This window comes from Nicotiana tabacum, chromosome 13 (assembly GCF_000715075.1).
Source record: "Nicotiana tabacum cultivar K326 chromosome 13, ASM71507v2, whole genome shotgun sequence".
NCBI classification, from domain to species: Eukaryota; Viridiplantae; Streptophyta; class Magnoliopsida; order Solanales; family Solanaceae; genus Nicotiana; species Nicotiana tabacum.
The window spans coordinates 103,068,344-103,084,032 of NC_134092.1; the positions used below are offsets into that span (position 1 = coordinate 103,068,344).

Here is a 15,689-nt window from a genome sequence, read left to right on the forward strand (position 1 = left end):
CTATTATCAAAATGGTCACTATTAGCAGTTATTTCTTTAGCTGCAGTTGAAGGTTGGACCTTACACCAAATGGACGTCTACAATGCCTTCTTGCAAGGTGATTTACATGAGGAACATGAGGAGGTATACATGGACCTTTCTCAAGGTTTCAGTCCTAAAGTTGGCAAACATTAAGTATGCATATGTTATAAATGGGTTTACAAGATTAAGTATAAGGCAAATAGTGAAGTGGAAAGATTTAAAGCAAGGTTAGTGGCTAAGGGCTACAATCAAAAGGAGGGAATTGACTACCAAGAAACATTCTCTCATATTATCAAAATGGTCACTATTAGAGCAGTTGTTTCTTTAGTTGCAGTCGAAGGTTGGACCTTACACCAAATGGACGTCTACAATACCTTCTTGCAAGGTGATTTACATGAGGAGGTATACATGGACCTTCTTCAAGGTTTCAGTTCTAAAGTTGGTAAACATCAAGTATGCAGATTACACAAGTCCATCTGTAGGATTAAACAAGCATCCAGGCAATGGAATATTAAGTTGATCTCAGCATTGACTGTTTCTGGCTATACACAAAGTTATTTGGACTATTCTTTGCTCAGCAAAAAATCAAGCAACAAACTAGTGGTGATTCTGGTTTATGTTGATGATCTCCTAATCACTGAAAATGATCTTGAGTTTATTAATGCCACGAAGGTTGTTCTGCAAAACAATTTCAAGATCAAGGATCTAGGTGAGCTCAGGTATTATTTTGGGATATCATTTGCCAAAAGTAATGAAGGTATTCTGATGCATCAACGCAAATATTCTCTGGAATTAATCTCAGACATGGGGCTAGTAGGTGCTCGACCACTTGGTGTACCAGTGGAGTTGAATCAGAAGCTTACCAGTAGTGAATTTGATGCCCATGTTGGCTCATCTTCTGATCTACCACTAGAGGATCCTAGCAGCTACCAAAGACTCATAGGTAGACTGCTTTATTTGACCATCACTAGGCCATATATTGCTTTTGTTGTGCAATGTTTGAGCCAATTTATGCATGCTCCTAAAGCCTCTCGCATGGAAGCAACCATCAGGGTAGTGAGATATGTCAAACAGGCACCTGGCCTTGGTATCCTTATGTCATCTCATAGCTCTCTTACACTTCATGCCTTTTGTGATGCAGACTGGGCCTCCTGCCCTAACACTAAAAAGTCAGTTACAGGATAGAAGCTCAACTGACGCTGAATACATGAGTCTTGCAACCACTGTGGCAGAGATCGTTTGGCTCATAGGTCTATACAAAGAATTGGGAGTTTCCTTACATTTGCCTATTCCTATGCACAGTGACAGCAAGTCTTCCATACAGATTGCTGCTAATCCCGTGTTCCACAAGCGGACTAAACATATAGACATTAATTATCACTTCATTCGGGAGAAGATTCATCAAGGTCTGGTGGACACTCTCTATGTGCCATCATCAGAGCAACATGCTGACATCTTGACTAAGAGTTTTCCTATTGCTCATCAATATTATCTTCTATCCAAGCTAGGAAGGAAGAATATCTTCATCTCGCCTAGTTTGAGAGGAATGTAAAGGAATTAGATAGATGCACTATAGTGCACTAATGCTGAGCCGGACACTAGCTGGGGCCAGCTGTACATTGTATTTAGTTGGTTGGTTAATTTAGTCGTTAGAAGGTTGTATATATTGTTAGCTATAGTAACTATTTAGAATTAAACTTCATTCTGTAGCTGCATATAAATCAGATTGATAAGTTTTTCAAATTTTCTTGAAGCAAATGTTGCCGTACCTTCCTCAAAGAGGAAAATTGCTTACCTGGCTGGCAGTAGTATTATGAAAGTCTAAGTCATAAAAGTCATGTTCCGACAAAAGCGGTTGTAAAATAATCAAACACGGTCATGGGGCGTGGATCTCAATGTCTTTTGCAATTACAAAAATTGTCCGAATCCGCTTTTATTTCCTACCAATTTCGATTTTCCACCTACCAAAAAGACGTTTCTACTATTCTCGACTTTGTACATAAACAGGGACTGAGTCATAGATCATCAACTCAACAATACATCCACAATTCTCCACAGTACAAGAAAACAAAAAAATGGCGAGTCTTAAAGTTCCAACATCTGTTCCAGAACCTTATGAAGATGCTGAGCAACTCAAAAAAGCTTTTGCTGGTTTGTTTTTTTCTTTCTTTCTGTTAATTGTTTTGTCCCAGTTTGAATATATTCAGATCCCTATTGTCGTATGTAGCATTGGAATTTTAATCTTAGAACATGATCGTGGAAATTTTACTCATTTACATTTGCATTTGCTCTTTTTTTGATTGATCACTGAAGACTAATTAGACTTTGAGATTGACATTTAATTTTTTGATAACCATGAAGTTGACTTTTACTTTTCCTTACCTGTTATTCCTTGTTGACGGAGATTAATTCTTGGATTTTCATAATTGATTGTTATACATATTCCAATTTTTTTTTTCAAAACGTATATGGATAATTGAGTGCGCCCACTGACTCTAAATCTTGAATTTGCGCGGTTTGAAGGTGGGCATGGGCAAAAAGGCGGTGAGATTTTTTTTGATCTGTTCAGTAATTGGAGGATAAGGTAGAAATTGATTATCTTCGCCTGTAGCCATTTTGTATAAGACATTTCTCTATGATTCTCTTTTAACATTCCTCAACATAAGGACGTTGGTTGGTCTAGCTGTCTGTTGTCTAGTTGCATCTAGCTTCGGCAATGCTTATTAATTTGTTGATAAAAGGTTCTTGCATAATTTATTTGGCTGTTTAAAAGAGTTGATTTCCATCTTGTGGTTATAATTGAATGTCGTAGTAATTTTGGAAAAGATAATTAGACCGTCAAGGGGGCTGGTGGAATGGTAAAGGTTACTTTATCATTAACTAGAGGTCTCAGGCTCGAGCTATGAGAATAGAGTCCTCTTTGGTAGAGATCACCAAAACCCCCCAATAGTGGGCTTTCTATGGAGCAAAAGCTGATTAGTCGGGCCAATAAGTTCTGGACCACCAGATGGTTAAACAAAAAAATAAACAACAACAAGAAAAGGAAAATCTCATTAGACAATGCTTGTTTTGATTTAGTGGGCTTGCAGGGAAGGAGACAAATTTTGTCTTTGATAGTAGACGAGAACTGATAATGTCTGATCGTTGCTAAATGTTATGCAGGATGGGGTACAAATGAGGCACTTATTATTCAGATTCTGGCACATAGAAATGCAGCACAACGCAAGTTAATCCGAGAAACTTATGCTGCAGCTTATGGAGAGGATCTTCTCAAGGACTTGGATGCTGAACTGACAAGTGATTTTCAGGTTGGGCTCAATTTTCCCGTTTTTGTGCAAAATTGTATTGAAATACCCCGTCTATGAATCATTGAAGCGTATTGAATGTTTAAAGCCGTGCTTTGGCTTACGTTACTAACCTATGGCAAAGATTGCTTTGACTAGAATATAATTTGATTCACATGTCATTGCAGCGTGCAGTGCTTCTGTGGACTTTGAGTCCTGCTGAGCGCGACGCCTACTTGGTTAATGAAGCTACCAAACGTCTGACTTCTAGCAATTGGGTTATCTTGGAAATTGCTTGTACAAGGTCTTCTGATGATCTCTTTAAGGCGAGGCAGGCCTACCATGCTCGATACAAGAAATCACTTGAAGAAGATGTTGCTTATCACACAACTGGGGATTTCCGTAAGGTACTTCATAAGATCTGCAGTGCCTGAATTGATTCATTGCTATTCTAGTGCTAGTGAACCTAGTTTAACTATTTATTCATTTTAGGACCAGTATGTCCTTTGCCAAGTCAAGCTCATTAACTCTTTTCTTTGCTTACTATGATTTCTGAGGGATGATTCTTTCTACCATATATGCTGTTGCACCTATTGGTTACATTTGTGATGTTAAGATGAATGATAAATGGTGACAACGGATAGATAGCCTAGGGGTAACGACCATCCACCTCCCGCCTAAATGTTGGGAATTCAGATCACCAATGGAACAAAGTGGAAAATGATTACCGTTGGGCTTCTGGGAAGGGGAAATTGGGGATAGAGTTTACTGTGTCCAGAAAAAAGAAAAGGTTGGATGGTACACAGTCTCTGCGATAACATTGTCAAAAGTTAGATGATCACCTTAACCTTCACATTGTTTGTCGTTGTTCCAATGAATAATGAGAATACACGCAACAAATAAGTCTTACAATCCCGTTCTTGATCTGCTCATTTCGCTGTAAACTAATCCCCGAACAGCTTTTGGTTCCTCTTTTAACTGCATTCAGATACGAAGGAGAAGAGGCGAACATGACATTGGCAAGAAAGGAGGCAAATATACTACACGAGAAGATCTCTGACAAGGCTTACAATGATGAGGAGCTCATCCGAATTATTTCTACTAGGAGTAAAGCACAGCTGAATGCAACATTCAACCACTACCTTGACCAACATGGCAGTGAAATCAACAAGGTAGAACTCAAACATTAGAAAGACTTGCAATTTGATTACTTACCATTGTTTACATGGGATCTATTTGCTATTCCATCTTTGAAATTCTATTTGCTCACTTTGAATCATTGCTTCAATATCTTCATATTGATTCTTATTTGGCAACTCATATCAAATATAACTATTTATTGTATTGGGCACGGATGCAGGATCTGGAAACTGATTCTGATGATGAGTACCTGAAATTACTCAGCGCAGCAATAGAATGCTTGAAAACCCCAGAGAAACACTTTGAGAAAGTTCTTCGATTGGCTATCAAGGGTACAGGCACAGACGAATGGGACCTTACTAGAGTTGTCACTACTCGGGCTGAAGTTGACATGGAACGTATCAAAGAAGAGTACCATAAGAGGAACAGTGTTCCATTGGACCGTGCAATTGCTGGAGACACTTCAGGAGACTATGAAAGGATGCTTCTGGCTTTGATTGGGCATGGAGATGCTTGAATGGAATATGTGTTCTAAGATTGGATAAGAAACTATTTCCTAATGTCTGAAGTTTGAATTTGTTTGATGATGTGTGGCATGTATGCCCAGAGTTTGGTTTGCATTATATGGATTTAAATAATCCAGGTGTTGTGTTTTGTTTTTTTCTTCACTTGTCATAGTTTGGTTCTATATATTCGGACTTCCTCAACCAGTGATCTTATTGTTTATCATCTAGGTCAGCATACCAAACTGCCAATTATTTTTTCCAATCAACTAATTGAGCTTCCCAAAAAGTGGTTGGAATTGCCCAAACAAATCTTGACTATCAACCTACCACAACTCCCTTCTTTATCTTAGGTTTGTAGTAATTGTTGTGCTTCATGAAACTCACTAGACAAACGTAATCACACTATTAGTTATGATTGAATTCAACGCTCTTCTCAAGAAACCCAATGGGAAGTGGATTCCTCGGTAGCCTTTTCATTTTGTAGTTGAGTGTTTTCCGTTTCAAGAGAATCAACTATAATCTCAACAACAACAATAACAAACTTAGTGTAATCTCACATAGTGGGGTTTGGGGAGGGTAGAGTGAACGCAAATCTTACTTTTACTTTGTAAAGTAAAGAGGCTGTTTTTGATACACCACAACTAGTAAAAAGACTGTTTTTGATACACCACAACTCAAAGGAAAAATGGAAAAGTAAACCTAACTGATCAAGCCCGCTAGGACCAAGTTTATGGGCTAGGTGCTTTCTGGATCACTAAAATCTACAACGAACTCAACAGATTATTAAAAGCATAAAGAGCAAAATCTGTGAAAATACTCTGTTAGGCTAATAATCCTCCAGATTTATGTGAATTAGATTTTGGAAGTTGTTCGTACGACATGGTTAACACATCAAAGTCTACAACCCTCAGTCCTAATTCCACGAAACACTAAAAGCATCACTAGTCAGCAGCTGAAATGTTGCACGAACACTATAAGTTAACATAAAAGCAGTTTGGTGGCATATATCTAAATTAGTGCAATGCTGCTCTCTCCACCCGGTGGTTTGCGCACGCCACCAAAGTAATCTCTGGATTCAACTTTGCCATCAGAAAAAATATCATTGCCATTCATTTCTCTCAGCTTTGCTCTGCTCAGTGGCTTTTCTGCAGATCCAGGAGGGACATCTCCCTTGAAAATGTCATTGCCGGTCAACTCTGCAAACTTCTGGTCATGTATTTTCTTTACTGTGTTGACAACAGGTTCATCACCAAACAAGATATTGCTTTGACCACCAGCAGGCTACAGAATAACACAGCCACATGAGAGATCATAACAGCTAATAAGCCAAAATAAGGAGAAAACCCAATTTTGGAAAAGAAAAAAAAGATTCTCAAGAAATACAGTTGTTTTAGACATAGAGGAAGTACAAAAAAATTAGTAGTTGTTTGATAGATTTCCTCCAGTTCCATGGTATATTGAGAAGCACCTCACTGAACTACTACTCTTTCTCCTTCAACTTTCAATCTGCCTGACGCTTTAAATTTAAATCCTTCTACATATTTTATGCCAGTTTTTCAGTAAATTACCAAATATCTACTTGATCCCAATCTTTGTTCAAGTTAAAATCAAAATGAGGCCCGGCAAGCCTCTTGTTTCTCCCAACACCTACTCATATATTACCATATTGAATATCTTGGCTTCATTTGAGAAAAAAGATAGTTCAGTGGACTGCATAAACGTACTTCTTTTGGTCTGGATGGCGGAGGGTTAGAAGAGGTGTTAAGTGAAGAGTGAAGACTATAGACAGATATTGGAAAAAGAAAAAAGAAAACAAGTCTAATACACAACTCACATTAGAAACCTTGACAGACGTCCGTACAGCTCGTGGAGCAGGTTCACCCATGTCCTTGCTTTCTTTTGACTCCATGGATCGGGCAGCAGCCAAAGATCTAGGAGGAATTTCTGCAGGAGGGCCAAAGATGTCATTTCCACTGAGTTCCTTGCTCTTTGCATTTGACAGCTGCTTTTTCACTTTGCTATCTGGCTCACTTTCTAGTGTTCCACTCAACTCTCTCTGCTTTGCCACTTCAGTCAGAGTGCTAGGTTTCTTGGGAGAGATCCTTTCTTCAGTACTGAATGAAATCTGGCTTATCCCGTTTGCAGCTTGCTACAATGAAATACAAAACCTTAGACGAAATTTCCATATACTAGATTATTTTGTAGCATGCTCAAATTGCTATCCACACAAGAGCACAACTTTACCCTAAAGAAGAAAATAGTACCTGAACAATGCGGACAGATGTCCGGTTGTTAAAGTTACCATTAACAGTTCCAGATTCTGAGGCATCATCTTCACCATCAGCATAAAAAATATTGCTACCACTCATCTCCTTTAGTTTATACCCTGAACAAGGTTTCCTGAAGCCAGCATGTTTCAAGCAGGGTTAGGACCAGAGCACATTCACTTAGAGACCATTAATCTCTGGACTCTTCTTTTATTGTCCAAATATTGGAACCTCTTGATTCAATGAAACTAGTTATAACCCAAAAATATATTCCAGATCTCCATGTATAGATTTTGATTCCACTAGTTGCAAATGGTGGAGAAGAAAAAACTCTCAACTTTACGCGTACTTTGACAGAGAAGCTTCACTGAATTTGGGCGCTTTTCATTTTTACATCTACTAAATTAGGTTTCCAGCCTAAAAGCAAGCATGTATTGCATTAGCCAATTTAATACGGTTCTTATGGCTGCAAATTTCAATGTGACCAAACAAGAAAATAATCATCACTTTAAGAAGTTGATGGGATGACTTCATTTGAGCCAAACTCAAGAAGGACCTTAGGTGATCAAAGAAAAGAAGACTTGAAGAAAAGCCTTTGATTCCCACCTAAGGCCTCCACCCAATACAGAGAGAGAATCATATAGAATTGTAAACCACTTATTTCTCTCATGGACTACCTTCACGACAATGCCCCACCATTGGTCTCTGGATGCTAAATCATGATCAGTAAGAAACTAAAGGAAGGACATGAGATCAGCCATGAAACTCTTAACTATGAACACCCCCTAACTATGGATAGAAACTTTTTTGGTCGGATTGGTTCGGTTTTTGGTTTGGTTCGGTTTTTCGGGTTTTTATGAACACCCCCTAACTATGGATAGAAATTTTTTTGGTCGGATTGGTTCGGTTTTTGGTTTGGTTCGGTTTTTCGGGTTTTTATGAACACCCCCTAACTACGGATATCCTACCTATTTAATGAACATCAATAGAGCAGCAGATTGAAATGTCGAGAGATACTGATCCTCTCAGAAACAAGCAACTCAAAAATCATGGGACCTGCTTTGTCAACAGAATTTACATAATAGTAGAGTTATGATATCAAGCAAAGTTTTCGCCGAAGTGAAGTACTGAATAGCGGACTCTGTGAGCTCTCCCTAACTCCTGATATGTAAAAACCAGAATTACTAAAATTTTGAGGGAAATTATTAAAACATCTGAAATTTCAAAAAGAACCCCCATGCACTATGTTGCACGGACTCTCCAAAATTATGCCGCACCCGTGTCGGATCTTCCAAAATCACACTATTTTTGGAGGATCCGACACGCACCCGGCAACATTTTCGGAGAGTCCGAGCAACATAGCCCATGCACCCCACTTTTTCAGATTTTCAAATATTGATTCCCTTTCTTCTCTCCTTCATCTTCTTCTTCTGTATTTCACTAGAAAAAGAAAAACAACAACAACCCAGTATAATCTCACTAGTGGGGTCTGGGGAGGATAGTGTGTACGCAGACCTTACCCCTACCTTCGGGTAGAGAGGCTGTTTCCGATAGACCATCGGCTCCCTCCCTCAAAGAACTCACCACCTTGCTCTTGGGGTGACTAGAACTAACAACCTCTTGGTTGGAAGTGGAGGGTGCTAACCACGCAACCCACTTTATCACTGGAACTAAAAACAAGAAGACACGGAACAAGCTCATTTGGCCACTTTTATCACGCGTGTAATTTGTAAACCAGAACCCCGAGCAGCCCAACAAGGAAGGGCAACAGACCATGACAGGAACATTAAAAAGTGGAAAAGGCAAAAAAGAAAATGTATTACCAGATCTAAGAAATCATCGAAGCTTTGGAAAGAAAAGAGAAAATTTGGACATTTCAAGTAAAGATCTAAACTTTTTGAAATCGAAATCACAAGCATCACGAAAAAGCATATAAGAAAACTCACTACATATTTAATTTTTTTTAAAACATAAAAATGCAAAATAAAAATGACAATAAGAAAAACACATTGAAATCACTTTATCCTCAGATCGCGTATATACTTACCGTTTGTTCAAGCTCTCAGCTTCCTCATCAGTGATTTGACCTCCAAACAGCGTCTTACTGATTCCGTCAGACGGCTAAAAAAACAAAAAGTAATTAATAATAACAAATAAATAAATAAATAAATCACTAACGAATCATATGAGGAAATAACACAAATGTGAAATGGCAATGTTTTACCTGATGAGAACGCGCGCTGGAGCGAGAGGCATTGCCGGAGGCAACGGAGGAAGCGGAGGAGTTGTTTGCCGGCGGAACTTCCGACCAGGAGAGCAGATCGGCGGTATTGGTGTGGGGTTTCCGTACAGGTGTTGCTCTCTCCATTGTTTGTGTGTGTAAAGCTAAGCAGCTGAAAGAGTGTTTTGAGTGTTTTTGAAAATGTTTGATTTATCCAAGAAGAAATTTGAAATGAATTAATTTGATGTGAAGTTTGCTAAGGTTACAGGTCAAGTGGATAGTTGGAAAATTACGGCCTGTGGGACCCACGTTTCATGGTAAAGTATGGAACGTGCATCGTAAAAGCTGCTACAAAACTTATTGCAATCAGTGAGACACTGCGTTAAGTATGCACCCAACTAATTTGGTAAATTAATCCTAATTCCTAACATAAGATAATAGTACTATATTTAGTTGATTGAAGTGATTCACTAGTCACTACATACCTAATACAACATTTAAGGTTGTATAAAATAATAAATTCTTCATATTTGATGCAACGCCTGGTTAGCGGTATTAGTGAAATACACATAGTAAGTAATACATGATTTTATATAATTTTCGGTGTACTTTAATTAAATTTTTAGCCTTTTTTCGTGGTCCATAATATTTTATTTTTTCAGATATCAAAAAGTAATTAAATTATTTTTCTAAAGTTGGTATTGGAATAAAGAGTCTAGGAGTATTTATTATATTTTCAATGAACAAATTAAGGTTAATATGATTAATATTATTATTTAGTTTTTTGGTAAATAATAACTTTCATTACCAAGTAATAATATTTACAGCTCAAGAGAAAAACAAAACTAAGAACCAGAAATAGTCTAGACATAGTCCCAGACTACAGTTTCCCTATCTTACCATCTACGCCAACAAGTTACTTCTAATTAACATTACACTAGTGCTCTCTCATGCTTAAGGGTAGAAATTTAGGCTATCTAGTTTCCTTGACAAATGTGGCTTCGTGGTCCCTTGTTGAAATATTTCCTATATTATCTGTATGATGATGCAGTGGTTGCCTCACCTTTTGTTCTGAAATAACATTTGATTTCTCTCCTGCCATATGAAATAAACACAGCCTGCAAGTGACATTCTGTAGATTTCGGCATCTACATTCTTGTCATTACAGTGGGTGACTGCCCAAGCTACCTCATCATGCCATCCCATTGGTCGTCTGATTATTCTCTGCCATTATAGCAGTTGGTGACATATCTTCGCAGATATTACACACTGGAAAAATAAATGCAGCACACTTTCATTCTCTACATCACACAAAGGACAAGTTGAGTTTGTGGTGATACCCCATTGCATCAACCTGTCCCTAGTATATAACCTTTTATGAGCAACTAGCCTTAGAATGAATATCTATTTTGGTGCACCATAATTATTGCACACCAATTTTTTTCAAGCTACTTTAGGGAAGTCCCCCCTTAGCTTCTTGTAGTAGTCTTTGATGGAGAACTGTTGTATATTGATCAAATCTTGCATGCCCATACCAGCTTGAATCTTCATACTTACTAGCTTTCACTATTTTCTGTAGCAACCACGACGCCTGATTACACCTAGCTTCCCAGATTGAAATGTTTGCACCATAGTAAGCATGAACCCAGCGCACCCATAATCTGTCCTTCTTCTTGCATAGGTTCCATAATTGTTTGCAAATGGCAGCTCTGTTCCATATTTCTACATCAACAAAGTTTACTGCCCCCGTTGTCATGGGATAACACAAAGTTTTCCAAGCAAGAAGTGCTTTGTTATAACTTCCTGTATCTCCAATCCACAAGAATCTTCGACATGTTGTCACTATCAAGTTGATTATCCTCTTTGGCAAAACAAAAAACATGCGACCAATATGTTTGAATACCAAACAAGACACTCTTAATTAGCATTACTCTTCCAGCATATGAGAGAAACTTACTGGTCCAGCTTGTGATTTTACCCAACATCTTATCTATCAATGGCTGACATTGTGTAATAGATAGCCTCATAGAGCTTAGGGGCACCCCCAGGTATCTGAATGGAAGCTCCCCTTTTGAAAATCCTAGTATAGCTAATATATGTTGTTGAAGCACTGGATTAACTCCCCCAAAGTATATTGAGCTCTTTGTAAGATTGGCAGTATGTCTAGATGCCCGTGAAAATTCCCTAACACAGTTGAATAGTAGTTGCATTGAAGTCTTATCACCCTTGCAAAATAGAAGTAGGTCATCAGCAAATCCAAGCTGAGTGATCCTAAGTTTAACACACTTAGGGTGGAACTTGAATGCTGGATTTTCTATCATAATTTTTAGTAGTTTGCTCAATTACTCCATCACAAGCACAAATAAATAGGGAGACATTGGATCCCCCTGTCTAAGTCCCCTCTTTGCTGCAAAAGGTCTACTTGGTTTGCCATTAATATTGATTGAGTAGGACACTATTTTCAAACAGGTCATGATCTAGCTCACAAACTTTGTTGGAAAGTGAAAATCTTGTAGTACCTGTTCAATAAATACCCACTCTACAGAGTCATATGCCTTCTGCATATCAATTTTGAGCATGCATCTGGGAGATATCCCTTTCCTACCATAACCTTTGACAAGTTCATGTCCCAAGATGATATTGTCTGTAATAACTGTACCCAGCACAAATACAGATTGACTATTATTAACTAACTCAGGCATAAGAGCTTTCATCCTCTTAGTAATCACCTTGGATATAATTTTATATAGCACAGTACAGCAGGAAATAGGTCTAGACTCTTTCACACTAAGAGGGTTCCTTACTTTTGGTATGAGTGTCACTACAGTGCAATTGATGGGCCTGTGCATATCTCTTGTCTTAAAGAAGTTATCAACAGCCTCAGTGATTTTTCCTAAATGACCTGCCAGATTATCTTAAAGAAATATGCATTAAAGTCATCACATCTAGGGGCCGTCTGATCATCAATGTCCATCAAAGCATTGAAAATTTTCTCAGCAGTCATAGGTGCGATCAGCTGCAATTGTCGATCTCTGATAAGTCTATTTCCTTCCTGAAATATGTCCAATTGAACAGTAGGTAGACATGTTGCAGCAGATCCTAGCAAACTTTGATAGAATTTTAAGATTTCTGTCTCCACCTCTCTTTCTGTGTGTGCAATATTGCCATCCAATGTATTCAATCGTCTTATTTGATTCTGGGCCACCCTGTTCTTCATGCACGCAAAGAAGTATGCATTGTTCGAGTCCCCCAGGTGTAGCCATTTAACTCTTGATTTCTGCTTGAGAATGCTCTCATCAATGGATATCCATTTTTCTAACTGCATTTTAAACTCCTTTTCCATCTCAGCTAGTACCACCTGTTCATTTGGATCTCTTGTTTGGACTTGGATTTCAGCCAAGAGTTTCCTGCATTCCTCCACCTTCTCACCTATCTTTGAGTACCCCTTAGTTTTTAGGTTTTTCAATCCTTGCTTCACCTGTTGCAGTCTAGTCCAGATGTTATGCATCCCTTGTTTATGTCTTCCATTGCTCCATTCATTGCCCACCAGAATTAGAAAATCCGGGTGTTGCACCAAATGCACCCTTAATAGGGATGTCTGCAAACTCCACAACTAGTGATGCATGGTCTGAAAATCCTAGGTCAAGAGCAGTAGCTTCCAAGTGTGTCCATCAACTGATCCATTTACTATTACCCAATGCCCAGTCGATCTTGCTATGTGCATGATTATTACTCTAAGTATACCTCCTTCCAATTGTCTTTAGCTCTGTCATATTAGTGTCCACTAGGAATTATTGAAAATCAGCCACCTCAAATTCCTGGATTGGGTTCCCATTTAGTCTGTCATCAAGATGTCTGATGGTATTGAAGTCACCCATAGCAAGCCAAGCTCCTTGCTGTATACTTGCAATTGATCTCAATTCAGTCCACAATGCTTTCCTGTCCCTAACCGTATGTAAGCCATACACAATTGTCACATGAAACTCTACATTCAGCGAATTAATTTTGATCTTCCCATGGATAAGCTATGTGTGGTTGATGATCTCCGTAAACTCAAACTCATTTGAATTCCATATTATCGATATTCTAGCCTTCTCAGAAGTGTTATAGTTAGAGCACCAATGCCAACCAGGGGCCACTTTCCTAATTATCCCAGCAACATATATCTCTTGAACTCTATGCTCAAGCAAGGCAAGTACACCCACATTATTCTTTCTAATAAACTTTGCTAACTCTACTTGCTTATATACTTTATTAAAACCTCTAACATTCCATGTTATAAGCTTCATTGAGAACAAACGTCAGGAGGTCGTGTACCAGTACCCATGTAACCACTGCTGCTCCCCGATGTTCCCCCTCCTGAGTGGTTTTGTTGTTGCTGAGTATTTGCTACCTCCAATGAGCTGAAACCATTTGTAATAGCTAGCCTGCCATCTTTGGGTTTAGATTGAGCATTCTTACTAGCAAACTTCCCCCTTACCTCTATCTAATTTCCCTTTTGATTTTGATTCTGCACATTCACTTATGGTATAGTCTGTAAGGTCTTGTTCTGCCCATTGTCCTTAGGTGCAGTCGTCGTTTCTTCTCTCTTTTGCCAGACAGTCTTCTGCTTAGTTGGCATCTCTTGAGCCATATTTGAAGTTTTCTTCTGAGGAGGATTCTGACAACTATGTCCAATTAACAGACAAGTCGGGCAATACTCCAGCTTCCAATCATACACAACTTCTTGATCAAATATTTTCCCCATTGGATCCCTGGCTTTGACCGTGTTTGGTAAAGGCTTAGTAACATCTATTTCTATCAACATACGAGCATAAGAGACCCTATCTACCTTTGAAGTACATTCATCCGCATATGGGGGTCTCCCCGGCACACTACCAATTCGACTTAGAGAGTTCATACTCCGGCAATTAAGAGTGAGATTAGGGAATTTAACCCGTAATGGGATCATCCGCTATACCTCTTTGCTGAAATCAAAATCTGCTTCCCAAACCTTAACAATTATTGGTCGATTGTTCATTATGTGTGGCCCAGAGCATAGAACCTCATCCCTGTCCCCAATACTAGCAAATTTCACCACAAAGTATCCTTCATTATTATAGTATACCTTTGGTTTAGCAATGTAGTTCCAGTTGTTGGCAATAAACCTCTCAACTGCTCCAATGGAAGGTGAATTACCTACCACATACATAATCAAAGCATGCTTCCATTTCTCAGTTTTCTTGTCCACCTCTTCCTGTAACAGTCGTGCAACCATCTCCCCCTATATAATAATAGGTGCAATATAGCTCAATTCCATACCTCTTGCGGCAAATTTGTTCTCAGAGAATAGGTGGGCCCATGAATTCCCTCCCTGTGTTTGATTTAGAATTGCTGTCTTCTGTGCTTCAATTGGCATATCGTTCAACTTTTGGTTAGACCGAGATGCACTACTTGCTGCACCCGTTGCAATTTTATTCATTGGAGTTCCTGTCGGGGCCATCTTCATCTCACTTGATTGCCCAGGTAATTTAGGACTAGCTACATTCTCGGGTATACTTGTAGTCGGTGCCACCGTAAAATTGGATGTAGCAGGACTCTTCATTGTGACCACGTGCTCTCTAGCAGAACCCCCTGATTTTCCCCTTAGGGTTCCATCAGTCATAGCTCCTAGCTCGTGCCGACCCTCTTCCTCAGATGCAATTACTAGCGCTTCCTTTGTAAGTATTCGTCGATTTGTCTTGAGTTTCTTAACCTCCGAGAGCTGAATTTTGTTTGTTTGCTTTTTTTGCCGGCCTCTAGGCATTTCCGGCGGAGGTGTACGATAAGGGCTCTCCTATCATGTGTCGAGAGAAAATACTCTAGAGAGAGAAAAATAACAGTATAATTTTACAGCTTCAACATTTTATCTAGTACTAGTATTCTTTCACAGCATTAATATTATTATTAATTAATGTTAAAAGGTGGATTCCTTAATATATATATATATATATATATATATGAAAACAGTCAAAAAATTTAATTAAAGTGGACCGGACGAGAGTAGTTTTGAATGGGATAACGTGAATTAGGAACGGGGGAATAGAAATATTTAAAGATAAAAATATTCTTACAGTAAATAATTCTTGTAAATCGTTCTCATATTATCAACCTCGGGTAATACTCCTCGTATTTTTATTCATCTCATAACAGTTTGTTCGTTATTATTATTTACCGCATAAATAATTCTTGCATTATGACAATGAAATAACTAATACTCCTATATGAACCA

The 15,689-nt window shown here is 38.6% G+C and overlaps 3 protein-coding genes across 3 annotated transcripts; 1 reads left to right on the forward strand and 2 right to left on the reverse strand.

Moving 5' to 3' along the window:
• Positions 1–2,060: 2,060 nt before the first annotated feature.
• LOC107815719 (annexin D2-like) lies at positions 2,061–5,173 on the forward strand. Its single transcript, NM_001325957.1, is given in 5 exon segments — positions 2,061–2,172; positions 3,184–3,329; positions 3,494–3,712; positions 4,265–4,477; positions 4,666–5,173. Coding segments are annotated over 5 exon segments (951 nt in total). The 5' UTR covers positions 2,061–2,096; the 3' UTR covers positions 4,963–5,173.
• Positions 5,174–5,778: 605 nt separating this feature from the next.
• On the reverse strand, positions 5,779–9,662 carry LOC107815717 (uncharacterized). The gene is made up of 5 exons (XM_075228258.1): positions 9,443–9,662; positions 9,266–9,339; positions 7,216–7,351; positions 6,786–7,100; positions 5,779–6,232 (listed from the first exon to the last, which is right to left on the reverse strand). The coding sequence occupies exons 1-5, from the start codon at positions 9,584–9,586 to the stop codon at positions 5,960–5,962; spliced, it is 942 nt and encodes a 313-aa protein (XP_075084359.1). The 5' UTR covers positions 9,587–9,662; the 3' UTR covers positions 5,779–5,959.
• A 1,230-nt stretch (positions 9,663–10,892) lies between these two features.
• LOC107815716 (uncharacterized) lies at positions 10,893–12,947 on the reverse strand. The gene is made up of 4 exons (XM_075228941.1): positions 12,342–12,947; positions 11,959–12,168; positions 11,397–11,664; positions 10,893–11,281 (listed from the first exon to the last, which is right to left on the reverse strand). Exons 1-4 carry the CDS (start codon positions 12,945–12,947, stop codon positions 10,893–10,895), a joined length of 1,473 nt encoding a protein of 490 aa, XP_075085042.1.
• Between the last annotated feature and the right edge of the window lie 2,742 nt (positions 12,948–15,689).

Bases quoted from the DNA above. Each gene is read 5' to 3' on its own strand.
- LOC107815717 (XM_075228258.1), bottom strand. From the start codon at position 9,586: ATGGAGAGAGCAACACCTGTACGGAAACCCCACACCAATACCGCCGAT. The intron at 9,340-9,442 runs GTAAAACATTGC...TTGTTTTTTTAG, and splicing joins CCAGCGCGCGTTCTCATCAG to CCGTCTGACGGAATCAGTAA. The intron at 7,352-9,265 runs GTAAGTATATAC...TGCTGGCTTCAG, and splicing joins GCTGAGAGCTTGAACAAACG to GAAACCTTGTTCAGGGTATA.
- LOC107815716 (XM_075228941.1), bottom strand. From the start codon at position 12,947: ATGCATAACATCTGGACTAGACTGCAACAGGTGAAGCAAGGATTGAAA. The intron at 11,665-11,958 runs GTACTACAAGAT...CTATTTTGCAAG, and splicing joins AGTGGGTATTTATTGAACAG to GGTGATAAGACTTCAATGCA. The intron at 11,282-11,396 runs GTAAGTTTCTCT...TCAACTTGATAG, and splicing joins TAAAATCACAAGCTGGACCA to TGACAACATGTCGAAGATTC.